Source organism: Cyprinodon variegatus, unplaced genomic scaffold (assembly GCF_000732505.1).
Source record: "Cyprinodon variegatus isolate N-32 unplaced genomic scaffold, C_variegatus-1.0 Scaffold984, whole genome shotgun sequence".
Lineage (NCBI taxonomy): Eukaryota > Metazoa > Chordata > Actinopteri > Cyprinodontiformes > Cyprinodontidae > Cyprinodon > Cyprinodon variegatus.
Window position 1 is genome coordinate 269,992 of NW_015151437.1, and position 16,633 is coordinate 286,624.

At 46.6% G+C, this 16,633-nt stretch overlaps 1 protein-coding gene across 4 annotated transcripts in view; it reads left to right on the forward strand.

The window, feature by feature from the left end:
• The window catches only part of phf21a (PHD finger protein 21A), a 31,968-nt gene extending 15,352 nt beyond the window's left edge, over positions 1 to 16,616 (forward strand). The window contains exons 7-19 of one of the 4 annotated variants that reach the window (XM_015399043.1): positions 2,548 to 2,700; positions 2,773 to 3,003; positions 5,471 to 5,563; positions 6,407 to 6,754; positions 8,280 to 8,390; positions 8,622 to 8,673; positions 8,746 to 8,825; positions 8,933 to 8,993; positions 12,443 to 12,465; positions 13,009 to 13,164; positions 13,444 to 13,519; positions 13,598 to 13,701; positions 14,988 to 16,616. In XM_015399043.1, the coding sequence (XP_015254529.1) occupies positions 2,548 to 2,700; positions 2,773 to 3,003; positions 5,471 to 5,563; positions 6,407 to 6,754; positions 8,280 to 8,390; positions 8,622 to 8,673; positions 8,746 to 8,825; positions 8,933 to 8,993; positions 12,443 to 12,465; positions 13,009 to 13,164; positions 13,444 to 13,519; positions 13,598 to 13,701; positions 14,988 to 15,620 (2,121 nt within the window). In that variant the 3' untranslated portion in view covers positions 15,621 to 16,616. Of the gene's footprint in view, positions 1 to 2,547; positions 2,701 to 2,772; positions 3,004 to 5,470; positions 5,564 to 6,406; positions 6,755 to 8,279; positions 8,391 to 8,621; positions 8,674 to 8,745; positions 8,826 to 8,932; positions 8,994 to 12,442; positions 12,466 to 12,584; positions 12,692 to 13,008; positions 13,165 to 13,443; positions 13,520 to 13,597; positions 13,702 to 14,987 lie in introns of all 4 variants that reach the window. The other 3 variants (XM_015399042.1, XM_015399045.1, XM_015399044.1) reach the window with 3 other exon arrangements.
• The last annotated feature ends 17 nt before the right edge of the window (positions 16,617 to 16,633 follow it).

Below are 16,633 nucleotides of genomic sequence, written 5' to 3' on the forward strand. Positions count from 1 at the left end.
AAAAAAGTACTCCAGAGTGTTGTTCAGCATGGGGGTGAGTAGAAAATGAAGGCTAATCATGTTTTGGGTGTACTATTCCTTTAAGGTGAAGCCTGTTGGTCCTGGGGTTTGCTGGGTTCGGGGGGTGACCCTGAATAAAAACAAACCTTATTCTAAATCATTAGTACCTGCATATACAAAGACTCTATATTGTCGGTTATAAACGGCAGGAGAGGACTTCCAATAAAATGTTTCACCCCCTCTTTAAACTCCAGTTTTCTCCTAATGCGTCCATCAAGGAGTCGGAACCAACCGGCTGGTACCGGTTCATTTCAGGGATTAACTTTAGTAAAGGAGGATGTTTGTAGGAACGTGCCGAGATGTTAGAACCTCCTCTGGGTTCTGCTGAGCTTTGGCCTCGCTGTGGAGGTTTAGTTCGGACCCAGAACAAACCGAACTCTAAAAACCGTCTGATGTAGAAATTGGAGCTGTATTTATGCTTCTTTTTTCCTATAGCTTCACTTTTTATGTTTTTTTGTCTTTGAATTGCTTCTGGTTTTTTTTTCCCTGTTTGTCTTTCTGCAGCAGATTTTAATCGTTACTGTTGTCCCTCTGAGTCTTTTCAGCAGCTCTTTGTTGTTGTTTTTTTTGAAGGCAATAGTAATCATCATGATGGCTGTAATAATGTAATAACCATGCTGCCGTCGTCATTGGAGATGAATGTTTCTTTAGAAACAGCCGCCCCTTAGTTGTGCTTCAGGATCTTCTGAAGCCTCTTTGTTGTCGGTAGCTGATCTATTTTTACCAACTTTTTGAGCGTTTCTATTTCGGTCCGCTCCCTGCAGGTCGATTTGATTTGCTCTGCGTTGTGGTGAGTGTGGATTGAGAGAGGAGGACGAGGCCAAAAGGGGAGCGTAGCTGGAAGTTCTGTACATTAGACTCTGCAGGCGGCTGGTCGGCACTTTAATATGTAGATCAGATGGATGGAGATGTATGCGCCAAGAAAGTTGGATTAATTAACCTGAGGTCCTTTTTGGATCCTTATCAGCTTCCATGGGTCAAAGTTCTTATATATATTAATTTTTCCGCGGATTTATTGGCTTTTCTTTTTTAAATGTTTCCAAGCAGAATCTTTTCTTATGACCAGAAGCGTCCAATCAGACCATCCGTGTACCCGAGCTGAGTCCCTGTCTGATGGGTCTGATCTGAATCCAGGGCCGCATGGGGTTAAAGGTCAGGCTGAAGGCGTCGGGGTGATCGGGGGTGAAGTGGTCGTGTTAAACCAGCAGCTGTAGATCAGCTCTCTGCTCTGACAGACGCTCTTTGATCGGCTGTCGCTGCATTTAATTCCTTCTTGAGAGTCGGCCGTTGCCGGGCAACAGAGGGGCCTCATCTTCTGTTAGTTTCTGTTTTTCCACATGATCTTCTGTGCTGCTGACCCACAACCCCTGATCTTCCTCCTCCTCCTGACGCCTGCTTTCCTCTCTTTCTAGCTTTCACTTTTCATCCTCTTCTCTTTCTGAGGATCTAATGAAACCTTCAGGGTTTCTGCTGAATGGAAAAGTTTTGGATTTAACTTCAATCTTTTCCAAGTCTGGATAAGGATGGAGAGAAGAAATAAAAAAGAGAAAAGCATTTTTGATATCCTAATTATCCGTTTCGTACTCTAAACATTTTTTAAAACGTATTCTCTCACATCTCCTCAGCTTCTACCCTTGAAAACAACATGAACGTGAATATCTATCTTTACCAACCGTAACCCTTCTATAGAGAGGAGGAGCTCTGTCTGCACAGACAGGCTAGCTAACGTGGCTCTTTGCCGTTTATTTTCTTCCCTACAAAAAGCTCTGGCGTCCCCCTGCTAAGGCTTGTCCCACTCTTTAGATTTTATTCCCCATCCTTCACTCTAAAAACCTTTTCTGGCCTTTAGTGCTTCCTTTCCTTCCAGCCTTGCCGTATTTCCTTCCGTGTATCCTTGCTTCCTTCCTTCCTGCAGCATTGTAAACATAATTGATCCAAAATGTGAAAGAGACCAAATGCACTAAAATAAACTTATAAAAAGAAATGATCAGTACATAGATTACTTAATAAATTTAGGGAGGTGAATCCAAACGGTGACTTAAAGGAGCCATGTTCCGGAGGACCTCAGGTTTTCTGGGAGTTGAAACATGTCTGATGAGAGAAGGTCTGGATGGTTCATAGGTGGGAGGAACTCTGAAGATCAATGACGAGATAGAAAAACTGTCTCCTCCTCCAAGCAGGTAGCCAGAGGATGGAGGTTAAAAGATAAACCGGATTGTTAATGTTCATGCTGGAGCTTTAATGTTGCATTTTATTATAAAGAAAATAGAAAATAACTGATAAATTCCCATGAAGCTGCATGTTCACCCGGTTTATTTAAAGAGAATTGTTCCACTAGTTTGTCCTCTTTCTTTAAATACATTGTTTTAGTTCATGGAAAGAGTAGAAATAGTGAAGCTCCTTTTAAATTAAGAGCCTGTTTGACCTTTTTTAAGCTAGAGATGAATAAGAGAGATAAGTCATGTATTTTTCTTTCTCTGTGTTCAGAAAAAGGTGGTGGAACAGCTAAGAAAAGAGCTGCTGGTGAAGCAGGAACCAGAGGCCAAACTCCAGCTGCAGGTCCAGGCTGCTCCCGTAGGGGGCGACCTGAAGCCGGCCAACCTGCTGCAGAGCCAGCAGATCCCTGGAGGGCTGCAGCAGGTGGGTCACGTTGCTCCCTGTGGTCCGACTCGCCGTTCAGCAGCCGTCTCAGTCTGTCTTCTCCCTGAACAGACGCTGACCGTCACACCGGTCCTCACCGCCAAGACTCTGGTGCTGAAAGCCGCCGCCACGCCCGCCCTGCCCGGCGCCATCCTGTCGCAGCGCCCTCCCACCGTCGCTATGGTAACCACAGCTATCACCAAACCCGACTCGCAGAGCGTCCCCATCAACCTGCAGGTGGCCAGCAGACTGACCAATCAGAGTGCGGAGCCCGTCCGACTGGTCTCCAAGAACGCCGTGGTGGTAAGTTCCTCCGACGCCAGCCGGGCATCCAGCTGCTCCAGAAGCGCTTCTGTGGTGTCGGGGAAACGTTCTGCCAGGCTGTGGTGTGAGTGGTGGCCTTTCAGCAGCTGGCAGTGATCTCAGAGAACGGTGCGAACACGGACGCCACCGTGAAGTGGGCCTCGATGCGGGCAGGAAGGTCCGCGCTCTCACTCTGATCTTGATTTTAAAACGCAGATCTCAGAGGAAAGGTTCGTTCATCAGCTCCACGTTAAGAACAGACAAAAACAATACAATCTTTTTAATTTTTTCCATGGAGCAGAATCCAAAGCTCTGAACAACCTTCCGACCAATCAGGTTCCGCCTTTTTTTTCCCGATGCAGCAACTTTACTTCAGACTCTCTGCCCCGCCCCGACAGAAACGGACATCACATGTTTGGAGACGTTAAAATCGGCTTAGTGTGGCATACATTTGAATTCAGCCACATTTACCGTCATCCTTCTATATAAAATGGCGGTGGCTTTAACAATGATTGATGAAACATCAGAGAAAATGAAGAACGAGCAGCAGAGCTACGGGACTGAAATCAAAGTTAAATCAGGGTTAGTTTGTAAAATGATAAACTCTGTTCAGGTCATCATCTAAAGATGAAGTTATGAACCAAGTAGACTGACGGGCTGAGCAAAGACAACGTTAACCAGTTTAGGAGGTCATGCTAACTCCTCAGAGATCCTCAGAAGTTCCTGTCAGATCAAGATGGAGGGCGATGATGCTGTGTTCCTGAGCAGGTGTGTTCCATCCAGGGTTGCAACTAACAAATATTTTGCAAGTTGATTAATCTGTCAATAATTTTTTTCAATTAATCGATTGATGATTGGATAACCAAAGGTTCCTTAAAGAAGATATTTTATGTAATTAAACCTTGTGAAAATAAAATGTTTCCACTTCAGGGAAAATTTTTTTTTTTTATCTTGAATGCAAAATTTTTATATATTTTTTTCACAATTTTGATATAATTATTGCTCTTAGAGGGTCACTCTGTCAGCTAAAGGCCTATTTTACAGTTTCTATACTCCAGGGAACGATTAATCGATAACTAAATTAGTTTACGATTATTTTTATAATCGATTATTCCGATTAATTGTTTCAGCCCTAGTCCCATCCCAGCCCCCGTAGAGCCTGAAGGAAGTGATAAATCGGGACAGTCTAGCCTTCAGCGGCTGTCCCGCCCCTAACTTTGGTTGCCTAGCAACCGACACAGCAGGAGGCCGTGAAGCCATTGGATGGTGGCAGCTCGTGCTTATGGGGTCAGGGCTGCAGATTTCTGTGTTGTGATGATTTTCCGAAAAACGTTTGGGTTGGAAAATATAGAAACCAATGGGAATTAATAGAACAAATCATGTTTGTGTGAAAAATATAGTAGTCAATAGTCAAGAATTATCAGATTTATGAACGTTTGCTTTATTTTTTAATCCACAGTATTTAGTATTATTTTTGGGTGGATCCCAACTATTATATGCTCTGATTATTATTATTCAATGTTTGAGGAACCATTGCACCGTAGCTCTAAGTGTTTGAAGATTAGCTGATTATTCATCTCCTAATGTAAATCCAATTATCTTTTTTTTTTAATTTAGTTTAAGACAAGATTTAGTGAAAAACATATGAGTGAACCAAGCTTGAACACTTCAGTATCATCAGAATGACTCGTGTGTTTAACACCCAGCAGGCGGTTCAGATTAGTGAGCTGGGATTCGGGCGGCTTTGTGTCAGAGCTTTGCCATATCTGGCTGCCATTGCTGCCAGTGCTTGACCAATCTACTTCAACCCGCACTGAATCATGGGAAACAATGGGCCATGAAGGATACCTGATAGGTCCTTTAGATCGGCCAAAGAGGACTGATTTCTGGATCGGTACGGTTTTGGGTGCGGCGCTGTGGCGTTACTGGTCTACCAAGGATGCAGCCGCTGAATTGGTGGCGACGGTGTCATGCTGTGGGATGACTCTCTTCAGCAGCCGACTTCATGGGAGGGCAATATAATGTCCAGAACAAAATCCAATGCAGACTTAAAAACTTTTGTTTTGACCTTTTCTAATCTAAATTATTTATTTTTTATTTGATTTTTAGATTTTTTTTTCTAAGGAATAGGGGAAGAAAAACACTGTGATCCGTATTTGTGAGAAGTAAACTAGTCTGAGTGGCTGAAGACAGATGAACATCCGACTAAAAGGTTTTCTTGGACACTTTTCCTAAAGTTAAATTATAGTTTACTTTTTTATTCCAGTAAAATACATTAAATTTGTCGTATCAACATAAAAACTCTCAAAGGATACGATTCAATTTCAGTTTCTGAAAACCCTGCTGGTTTAGTTCTGTACGGTGCAGAGGTTTCCGCAGTGGACGGACGGCGTCGGTCGGGTTGATCAGAACCAGCTGTGTGGTTGTCAGGTCCACAGACCCACGTTGTGCTGTGGTTTTGTCTCAGCTGCAGGCCACCACCACGTCCGCCCAGCCAATCAAAGTTCCTCAGTTTGTCGCTCCTCCTAGACTGACGCCTCGGCCCACCTTTCAGCCACAGGTGCGTCCCTGAAGCCCCGCCTCCACACCCTGACCTCCCCCCTCCCCCTCTCCGACCAATGTGTGTGGCCCTACCTGAGGTGTTGTGCTCACTCTCCAGCAGAGGGCAGCAAAGCAAACACTCCTGCCTTGCTCCGTGGCACTAAAACGTTGTTTTCTCTGTGCCGCCTCATTCCTTCTCCTCATGCTGTGCTTCTTTTGGTTTTTATCTAACTGACCCATGAACAGGCGGCTGTTGGGGTGTCCCGCCTCCCTCTGACTCTCTGTGTGTGTTTGTGTGGACCTTATTGTGATGAAGGTTTGTTCTCCTGCAGCTTCTTGGTATTTTCAGTTTCTGGCTGTCTGTGTGTTTTAACCCTGGAAGTCGAAGCGGAAATGTTGGCAGATGTTTGAGCTGAGTAACGCCTCTGAGAGTCGCTGCGCCCCCTGCTGTCTGCAGCTGGAACTCCAGGAGCTGCTTAGGCACCAGGGCGTCCGACATCCTATCTATTTATCCTTTGATAGGGACAAGCAGCTCAGTCTTGTTTCACTGATTGGCACTTTGGTTGCTATGGTTATCCAAATATGTAAACAGCTGATTGATGCCCAGTTTCTATCACAGACGGCCAAAACTGGGGCTTAAACGTAGATGGGTTCAGAATATGTTGACAATAGGAAAGGCTGACAGAGTATTTCAGAGTACTTTGTTTTTCCTCACAGGGAGGCCATCTGCTGAATCCTCTGGAAGTAGATTTCAGGAGCAGCAGCTTCAGTAGTGGCTGGTTTGGAGAGGCCTCAGAGTCGTTACCCAGCCCTGTCTGATCTCTAAATGTACCGTCCTCTGACTGGTTGTTGTCATTAACAGGTCAGGCCGAGGCTGGCCACGCCCACCAACGTCCCCATCGCTCCAGCCCCTCCCCCTCCCATGATGGCGGCTCCCCAGTTGCTTCAGAGGCCCGTCATGTTGGCAACCAAGCTGGCGACCTCGCTGCCTTCGGCCGCTCCAATCCACCAGGTCCGCATCGTCAACGGGCAGCCCTGTGGCAAGACGGGCTCTGCCCCTCTGACCGGCATAGTCATCACAACGCCCGTCACCGCCACCCCCACACGGCTCGCCAGCCCCGCCCAGGCGCTTACTAACACCGCTCCTCTCCCGACTCCACCCCCTCCAGCCCCGCCCATCCAAATTAGCAGCTTGATCGTTGAGCCGAAGGTAAGAACATAAATACTACCTGATTGTTTGGGATGAACAATACACGTATAACCTTGTTAATAACTAGGCACTGAGAACTATAGGGGTACTCTTTAGGTACTAATCAGGTACTATGTTGGTATTATTGGGTACTCTTCAATCCAGATTATTTATATATGTCCAATTCACAACACCTCATATCAGCCTCCTGCTGAGGCTGACTGGGGTTCGGGGAGACAGAAGCAGACATAGAAAAGGAACATAGAAGCACTGATCTATAAATACTAGGGGTGGAACGGTTCACAAAATCCACGATTCGGTTCGGTTCACGGTTTCGTGGTCATGATTTTCGGTTCGGTATATGTTGATTGTTAGCCTGACATGTTGGTCGTGTTGCTGTTAGCATAAACAAAACGTGTTGCACAATGCTTGCACACTGTTGCACTTTTATCCACTTTCTTTCCGCCGTCATCGTAGGTCACTCTAAATGCAAAGTGGTCCCATACAGCAGACCTATAAAGTGCTGCTGGCGCGTCTTCCAACTCCTGTTCTTTCCCACTCGCCATACCCACACAATTCTCCACAACAACTGATTTTTTTTCTGCTACACCCGGCTAAGCTGCTTCGCTTCTTCTTCTTGTTTACTACCGGTGGTTGGCTTTGGTCGCAGTACCGCCACCTTCTGCTCTGGAGTGTAAACGCTTCGTCTATGAGAAAAAGGAGCAGCGCATAAACCGAACACAACTCGCGCAATTCGAACCGAGACAGTCGAACCTTTTCTAATATAGAAATACTTTCTATATTAGAAAAGGGAATAGTAAGCCAGCTCCACAGGTGGCTCTGTCCGGTACAGTTAAGTAGCTCTGAGACAGTTTTCATGCCACAAGGATGAAAGAGAAAATTTAGCCACAGTAAAAGCTGAGCCCACAGATATAGGAGCGTAAATGGACTAAACACTGAAAAATCTAAGGTGTGGATGGCAGCAGCACAGCTGACATTTTTCTCCAGGAAGGAGTCACAGTCAATCAAGAAAATACGAGATGAAGCTACTATGATGAGCTAAAGCAGAGAGAGCATAAACTTAGAGATTGGACTAACAAATACTCTAGAATGGGAGATGCAAAATGATGAAAAGGGGTCCCTATGTCCTCCAGCAGTCTAAACCTATTGCAGCATAACTATAGAGATAGTTCAGGATAACCAGAGTCAGTCTATCAGCTTTATCGAAAAGGAACGTTTTAAGGCTACCCTTAAAAGTAGACATGTCAGCAGTCTATGTGCTACTTGACAACAATACAGGTAAAAAAAAAACCCCACCAATATCAGCCCAAATTATCCACCAGTCGATGTATTTGTTTATGTTTGAGCTTGTCACATTTTATTTTATATAATGAGTTTATAAATCATAGTTCTTCAGTGTAGCCCAGGCTAACGGTGGCAGCTAGCTTAAAGCTTGTAGCTTCTCCTCTTCCTCTGGTTAACCTCCAGCAGCTCTATACATCTCTCCAAACCTTAACCTGTTGTCACCTTCCTCCTCTTCCTTCAGCAGACTGTTAAACTGGAAACAGCGGAACAGAAAGCTGTGGTCAGCCTGCCGTCCTCCTCCACCCCTCCACTGTCTCCGCCCCCCAGACCCAAAAAGGAGGAGAACCCAGAGGTGAGACTAGCTGAACATCTCTGCATTGAGCATCCTCTCTAAAGAAATCACTGTTATAGTTTCTGCTTAATCACGTTGTTAAGAGTCACCTTGATGATCAAACATGCAGGTGGATCAGTTTCCTGACAAACCTCGGTTCCAAATACTATTTACTGCTGGTTTGGGTTCTTTAGAAGCGTAAATGTTGTGTTTATCAGAGGGCTGATGAGCTAAACTCTGCTCCTCTTTTAGAAACTGGCCTTCATGGTGTCTCTGGGCCTCGTCACACACGACCACCTGGAAGGTGAGAGATGCACCGATTGGCTGCAGAAAGCAAATCTTATCTGCTCTGAAACCCCGGTTTCTGTTCTCGCAGAGATCCAAAGCAAACGGCAGGAGAGGAAGAGGAGAACGACAGCTAACCCGGTGTACAGCGGAGCTGTGTTCGAGCCCGAGGTACGACCGCCTGGAGTTCAGCTGGACGTGGAGCGTGGAAGTCTGCTCTAATTCAGGCTTTTTATTCGAATGTCGTTAACCACTCGGTTCTTTTGGTTCTGTTGCAGAGGAAAAAGAGCGCAGTGAGCTACCTGAACAGCCCTCTGCACCAGGGGACCAGGAAGAGAGGTCTGTATGAAACCCAGAGGCTGTCAGTCAGTCTGATCTGAAGTCTGTAGAGAAGAACTGGAGCCAGCAGACCGAGCTGCTCCTCTAATAACACGCCATCTAACAACTCCTGCTCTCCTCTGCTGCTTCCTGTCGCTTCTTTCACGTTTCCTTTGTCAGAGCTTCTCCTTCACCCACCTCAGAGAAGTCAGGCTCTTTGTGCCGTAGTTCACAGAGAGCAATTTGAGTCAGAACGAGTTCTTATTGATGTTGTTCATCAGGGCGTCTTATTTAAGCCCAGAGCGCCTCAGGGAGCTCAACGAGGAACATTCTAAAGCTTGGTTTATGCTTGATGTGTCCACGAGGTCTCCGCCGCCAAAATACATCATTTTGAGCTTCCATGCCCCTCCATGTGGAGTACCTAGGAAAATTTGTAACAATTTGAAGGATCTGCACGGAAAACACGGCGAGGGGCAGCAGCTCCAGCTAGTGCACAAATGTAAACATCTACAGACATCCCGTCATTTTAGCTTATAAATATCACCACTATCAACACATTACGGAAAAAGTCCAGGAAATAAAAATGAAGCATTTATTTCTCAAACGGCATGAAGAAGCTTTGATAAAGATGTAAACGGCACTGATTTCTACTTCCTCCTGTAGTGTGGTGTTGTCGGTTTGCTGTTTGTGCTGAGAAAGCCTCCTCACAGCCGGCCAGAACGGGGAAAGCCCCACAGAGTATAAATGTTGCAGACGCTTTGACCATCGCCTCATGTCCGCGCGTCAAGCATAATAAGCCTTTCACCAGGTGGCGCTATGCGTGCCAGGTGTAACTTAAGGGTGTGGATCTGGAATGCGCATCGATAAAATCCAAAATGTCTCTCTGTAAAAAGTTCTTCAGTTCCTTTAGTCTCGTAGCACGGTGTGCGGATGTTCAGGGGTCTGAGCACTTTATGGAGAACAGGGCTGGTCTGTTGCCTGCTGGGACCCAAGCAGCCTCCTTTCCCTGCAGCGGCGTGTTGATCTTACAGCCGGGCCTGATGGCAGCGTTACTTCATTTCTGAGGTAGACTAGGTTCCGCTGCCACATCCGGTATAAACCAGTTTAAGCTGATTTGCCCTTAAGAAAAACACCTGGGAACTGTGCGTCTCCATCATGGAGGAGGCCGTCAGGCGACGTTCTTGGTTCATCTGAAAACTTCTTTTATCCATAAACCTTTAAACCTGAAGCGTTAAGCAGCCGTCTGCTCATCGTAGAGTTCCCAGGTGTGTCTGCGTGGCTGGGAGCAAACCTGCCCTGACATCACTGGGGTATATAAGGAGGCCCGGTCCGGCTTGCTGTGGTGGGATCAGTTTGGTTCTGGAGCTCTCTGACAAACGACCAAAAATCCAGTTTAACCTTTAATACTGATGCATCCTGAGATCCTAACGAAGCTCTAGTTGCTCTAATTCTGGATAAGGTTTGGTGTCTGGTGTGTGCAGCTGTAACCCGACTAACAGGCAGCTGCTGCTGTAACATCTCACTGATCTACAGCTTCAACATGAGGGGTCTGAGCTTTAATAAACCGAAATTGAGTTGTTTTAACTTCCAAGTCAGACACTAACGCACCTTTAAATGAATCTCAGGTCTCATTTCTGCTCTCGGATGCTCAGCCGAGGTTCTCCCTGCAGCAGCAGTCGTCAGTCAGACTGATGACTGACTGACTCTCCTGCAGCCACATCCTGGGGTTATTTACTTCACTTCCTGTTTGTCTTTTAACTTCCGGCCTCCTCAGGTCTGCAGTCTGGTTCATAGCCTGATGACACCTGAAGTTTCGCTGTTTTCTTTTTGTTTGTTTTTTTTTTGCTGGTCTCTCAAAGGAGTTAACTTCGTTCCTTTAACCAGTGATCCAGGCTGTGATGGGGAACCGCCTCTGTCAGCATCAGGAGATCATCGATCCATATTTGTTGGATACGTCAGGCTCTATCTACACAGTACAGCTGGTTTGTTGGGGTTGTTAATCTGGACAAACTGACCTCTCATTCCTGTGACTCCATCACCTGCTAATGAATGAGGGTTCCTGACGGAGCCTGAGGGAACCGTAGATCCCCACCATCCAGATTAGCTTTGCTCCTTCAAATTTCTCCAGTCTTTGATGGTTTCGAGCAAATGTTTCCATTCTGTCAGACTGACCTTGTCTCACAAACTGGAGATGCTCTGCTACTTTTATAAAAATCCTCTCAATCCTGCTGCTTTGGTGGTTCTGCAGCTTCAATGCAGAAATTGTGGCTTACAGGTAGCCTGATAAACCAGACTAAATTTGAGATTAAATGTGTAATTTAGTTTGGCGATGAATGAGTCATCGGAATAAGGTTGATGAGAACAACCCGTTGCACCATGTCTGTGCCTATTGGCCAACGCTCTGACCAAAGAGCCCAACTGACTGACGTAGTAAGAGCGACAGAAAGCTGGTGGGGGAGTGTAAACAAACAGCCTGTCGGTAAAACGTGTATACGTCCTAATTAAAAATGATGAGCGTAGAGCCTCTTCCTGTTCACGTTTTAACGAAAACCCCACGTCTAATCCTTCCAAAGCTGAGTCAAACAAGAACTGTTCAACAGTTGTTGCCATCTTCCTTGCTGTGTTTTCTCCAGTGTTGCGCGACTTTGTCGTCACGCCCTCCAAACCCCGCCCGCTTTGCATCCGGAAATTTAAAACACATCTCTGCGTCGTGATTGGCCCGCCAGTTCTAGGGCCTAGAGCATTGATCGAGGCTAGACCACTCGCAGGCAAAAATGATTTAGGCCGCTGGCGGGTGGGGCTAGATTACTAGGCTAGCTAACAGGTGGAAATGGAAACGGTCTGTCTTAATGTCAGACAGGAAACCAGTGGAAAACAGTGGCTCTATCCCAGTCAGATCTGGGATTTCCTTTGTTTGGTTTATACCTGGTAAAAGGAAACCTAGCTCCATTATGGATGATGGTTCCAGTGCGGTCCTGTAGAGACCTAGAGCTTCAAAAACGGACCAAACATGACGGACACCGAGAACCGTCTTATCTGTTCTACAGTTCCTTCAAATCAGGGCTGGACCAAAGCAGATCAAAGCAGAACCAAAAAGATGATATCAATCCCTGAGGATTAATGATTTATCAGGGTCAACCTTCTGTTTCAAACATCCAGGTTTTTCTGGGAATGAAAGGAACTTTTTATTCCCTCAGATTATCCTCGTCTGGATCAATAATGTTTCTCTGAAACAGAAAATAACGAAAGTCTGAAACGTGCTGCAGGGGTCAGAACCTTCTGCTGGTCCCGGAGCGTTTCCAGTGACTCCAGACTTCCTGTGGAGGCAGGAAGTTAAAGGGGTGGGGGGGTCTACCTGAGCAGGTGTGCTGGTCTGTCTGAATGCAGTCTGCATGTAGCTGATGTCGTTCACTAACACTGCTGTCTGTGCTTCTGACTCCTCTCCCTCACTGCTCCCTGATTCATGCTAGCCAACGAAGACTCCCTTTCCAAGGTATGTCATACAGACGCTCTGTTTTTTGTCTTCTCCCCCCTCTCCATCTTTCTTTTTTTTTTTTTTTTTTTTTTTTTTTCTTTGTTTTCCGTCTTTGTCGTCTGTCTCATTCCACCCAGGTCGCCCACCCAAATTCAGCAGCGTCACGGAGCTGGGCAGCCTCACCCCGACCTCCCCCTCCAGCCCCGTCCGTCCCCTCCCCCTGCCCAGCCCCGGCTCGGGGGATGTAAGTAACGACGGGGGAGACGGACGCCCCGTCACACGCGGCCCTGCTGAACCCGGCAGCGCCGTCACCCATTCACACACACCACCATCACTTTGTTGTCCATGTGGTAACCATGTGCCATCACTTCCTGTCACTCAGCCTTACAAAGTGAACAGAGTCCATTATAACACACACATGCTAACAGACACACACACGCTGCTAAACGAGACCAGCTGTAACCTAAAACAGATCACGGCCCCGCCCCGCCTCACCCCGCCTCTCCACGCAGGGTGGGAGGGGCTCCTATGGAAACTGATTGGTCCAATTCTTCCTCGCAGGGAGACATCCACGAGGATTTCTGCACTGTGTGCAGACGCAGTGGCCAGTTGCTCATGTGCGACACGTGTTCTCGTGTTTATCACCTGGACTGCCTGGATCCACCCCTGAAAACCATTCCTAAAGGCATGTGGATCTGTCCAAAATGTCAAGACCAGGTAACGGCAGCAGCAGAGCCTGATCCGGGGCTGTAATCTTACGCACTCTTTCAGCTGTAGGACTGTTCAGTACTTTGTAAGCAAACACATGATGCAGGACTGTTTTTTTTGTTTTTGTTTTGTGGTTATGTGTCATTCATTGTGTCACTTAAAGTTGACATCTCACTTCCATCCACTCCATCACCCGCTTCCCCGTCAGTCCCACGCAGCTTTTAGGCCAAGCTTAACTCTTCAGGCCTGTTCTGCGTTTCTCTAACACCTCTGATCGTCTCCCCTCAGATTCTGAAGAAAGAAGAAGCCATTCCCTGGCCCGGTACCCTCGCTATCGTTCATTCCTACATTGCCTACAAAGAAGGTGAGTCTTCCTTCTGGCCCGCATCATCCTGGATGTGTGGGGAGGGACTGACCCCCCCCCGTCTGCTCTGTGTTCCAGCTAAAGAAGAGGAGAAGCAGAAGCTGATGAAGTGGAGCTCAGAGCTGAAACTGGAGCGGGAGCAGCTAGAACAGAGGGTCAAACAGCTCAGTAACTCCATAACGGTGAGAAGCAGCAAACTGGATTATGATCGTTTTGAAAAACAACCTTCAGCGGCCTTAATAGCCATCAGTCCGCCCCCGCCGTGCTTGACACATGGTACGAGGCGTTGGTGCTCCAGTGCTGCACTTTGGTCAGACATCTTTTCTCTGGTCTCATCAATGCTCAAGTACTGTTCTTCATTCACATGCAGCCTTGCAGAACCTGAGTTCTTGCGTCCCGATCCGATACACATAGGAGGATGGGAACATAAAGGCCCCCTTCTAAAACCTCCAATATAAGGATGCTGATGGAAAAACACTACAGTTTAACGACACTGTAACCCATGGATCAGTTGTTTTTAGATGTTGATGCTGAAAAACCCTTTTCTACTATGTCACACTACCAGTTCAAACAAACATGTGTATATATATATATATATATATATATATATATATATATATATATATATATAAAATAAAGTCGCAATATTATTATTTGACTTTATACTCATAGTATTATGACTTTATCCTCGAAATGAAAAATGAAAAAAATAAATAAAACTCAAACATGGCCCTTTTACTCTGTTGTACCTCAGGTTCTACTTTGTACTAAAGTAGAAAAAGTGAAAGAAAAATGCCTTAAATGATAGCTCATAACTACTCTTATAAAACATAACATTTCTGTGAAATGAAAATGGATAAATTACATAGAAAAATACAGGATCCTTCTAGGTTTTATTTCTAAATTAAGCTTTTCAGGGGGAGATCGAATTGATCTGAAGTCCTGCATGAGTATCAAAGCTGCATCTAGAGTAAAAATTGAAGCAGAACTTGAAACATATTCAACGTGTAAATCTGGAATCTAAGAGGGAACCGAGGGAGAATGTCTGTGTCTCAGAATCTGATCCATCAATGTCTCCACCCTCCTGTCTCCATTAATGTCTGTGTTTTTCTATTAACTCGGCTCAAACTGCACAGATTCTCTTCTTGATTTCCCCGTTTAGTTGCAGCTTCTTCATCATTTGTAATCAGCTATGTAATTAGATATTAGTGAAACCTAAATACTCAAAACAAAGATCATGTACTGGATAGAGCTACTTAAATTCATGAATAAGGTTAAGCATTTAGACTGGAGGCCAGAGAGTCTGAGATGGAGCTGCTGCATATTTCCCTCCTGTGGATGCGGTGACTATGCTGAGGCGTCGGCTCCCAGCAGCATCGACACGTTGTCCTTACTGGACATTATCTGTCTTAGAGGCAGTGAAAGTACATCTTATTATATCCTGATGTGTGAAATCTCCTCTCTGCAGAAATGCATGGAGACCAAAAACAGCATCCTGGCTCGTCAGAAGGAGATGCAGCTTTCCCTGGACAATGTCAAGCATCTGATTCGCCTCATCCAAGCCTTCAACTTTAACCAGGCGCTGGCAGAGACGGAGGGGAAGGATGTCCGGGTTCAGGGCGGAGCTCAGGCTGCAGCCGAGGTCGGCTCGGTGGAGAAGCAGGCAGTGAGCGTTTCTTTGGTCAGCGGCAAGAAGGAGGAGCAGAAGCCAGAAGGAGCAGCATCGTCGTCATCATCAGGAGGAGGCAAGAGCACAGTCCTGACTAACTGCCCCGTCGCTGTGGAGGGGGCTGCCAAGGGGCCCGGGGCCCACACAGAGACCGCTCCTCGTTTGGAGGGTCAGCTCAAGCCTGAGACTGAGACGGCTCCTGTGGCTCCGGCTGCCGCCGCAACCACCAATGGTACGACGGAGCCGCCGTGCCCCGCCCACAGCCCCGCCGCAGCAGCAGAGAACAAGATGGCCGCCGCCAACCCTGCGGAGACGGCGGCAGAGAAGAACCAGGAGGAGCTCGGCGACGGCGGCAGCAACAACAGCAAAACCTCAGAACCCTCCCAGCATTCTTTGCCAGCTCTGCTCAGCAGTTTGGACGATAAAAAGTAACGCTGCGTCTCCGTGGCGACGGGAAGTCAAACATATATATTAAAAAAAAAAAGACTTTTGCTTGCACCACAGGGTGCCCTGAAGTTGCCAATCTGTATAAATGTTGTTTGTTTGCATCGTATTGTCAGACTGTGTCAATGGTAGATGTACAGCCCAAGTCTTGTGACTCTGGGAAGACCCGGGTCATCAGCCAATTAGCGATAGACGTCACGGCGGGGACGCTCGGACGAAGAGTTTCTTCATCATCACACCGGTGTGTGCCTGTTACAGTGGCCCCTGTGTTCTGTTGACGACTCTGAGTAGGAACCCAGAACGTGGAACCAAACATCCATCAGGGGAGCTGGTCCAAGAAGCAGTGTTGTAAACGTTTGTGTTCTGAAGAGAACCCGTCTGCTGCGGTTCCGTTAAACCCGACGGGAACAACGTTCCAGAGTCCGCATCAAACCGGTAACCAGCACCCCCGGAGTCTGCTCCGATTGGTCCACTGGCCTGATCAGACCCCGCCCACTTCCTGGTTCAAATTTAATTGGATAAAAGTTTAGGTTGGCTATTTAACATATTTTTCTATTTAAATTATGAATTCGCTTCATCTAAGCTGCCAGCCTTACATAGATCTATTGGAGATAGATGTTGCTGATGATCAGGAATATGTTGAAATAAGGTTAGACGAATTGATTACCTTTTACTGTAAATGTAAATCCTTTATTGTCCCACAATAGGGAAATTTATTCTCTGCATTTAACCCATTAAGGTTTAGGGTCTTGCTCAGGGACCCAGAGTGGCAGTGTAGAGCTGACGCACTCAGAGTCTACGTCCGGTTCCAGACATTGAGCCAGAGGGGGCTGGAAGCTGGAACCTTCTGATTCGTCCAGAGAAGGTTCATCCTAAACCATGTTTGCTCCCAAACATCACCGGATCAGTCTCTTAAAGGGAGGTCCGCTATAGATCCAGGGGCGTTTCTCAATATCCGTTCTTGAGCGTTCTCGTGTACTCGTGACACGTCATCAGCCTCA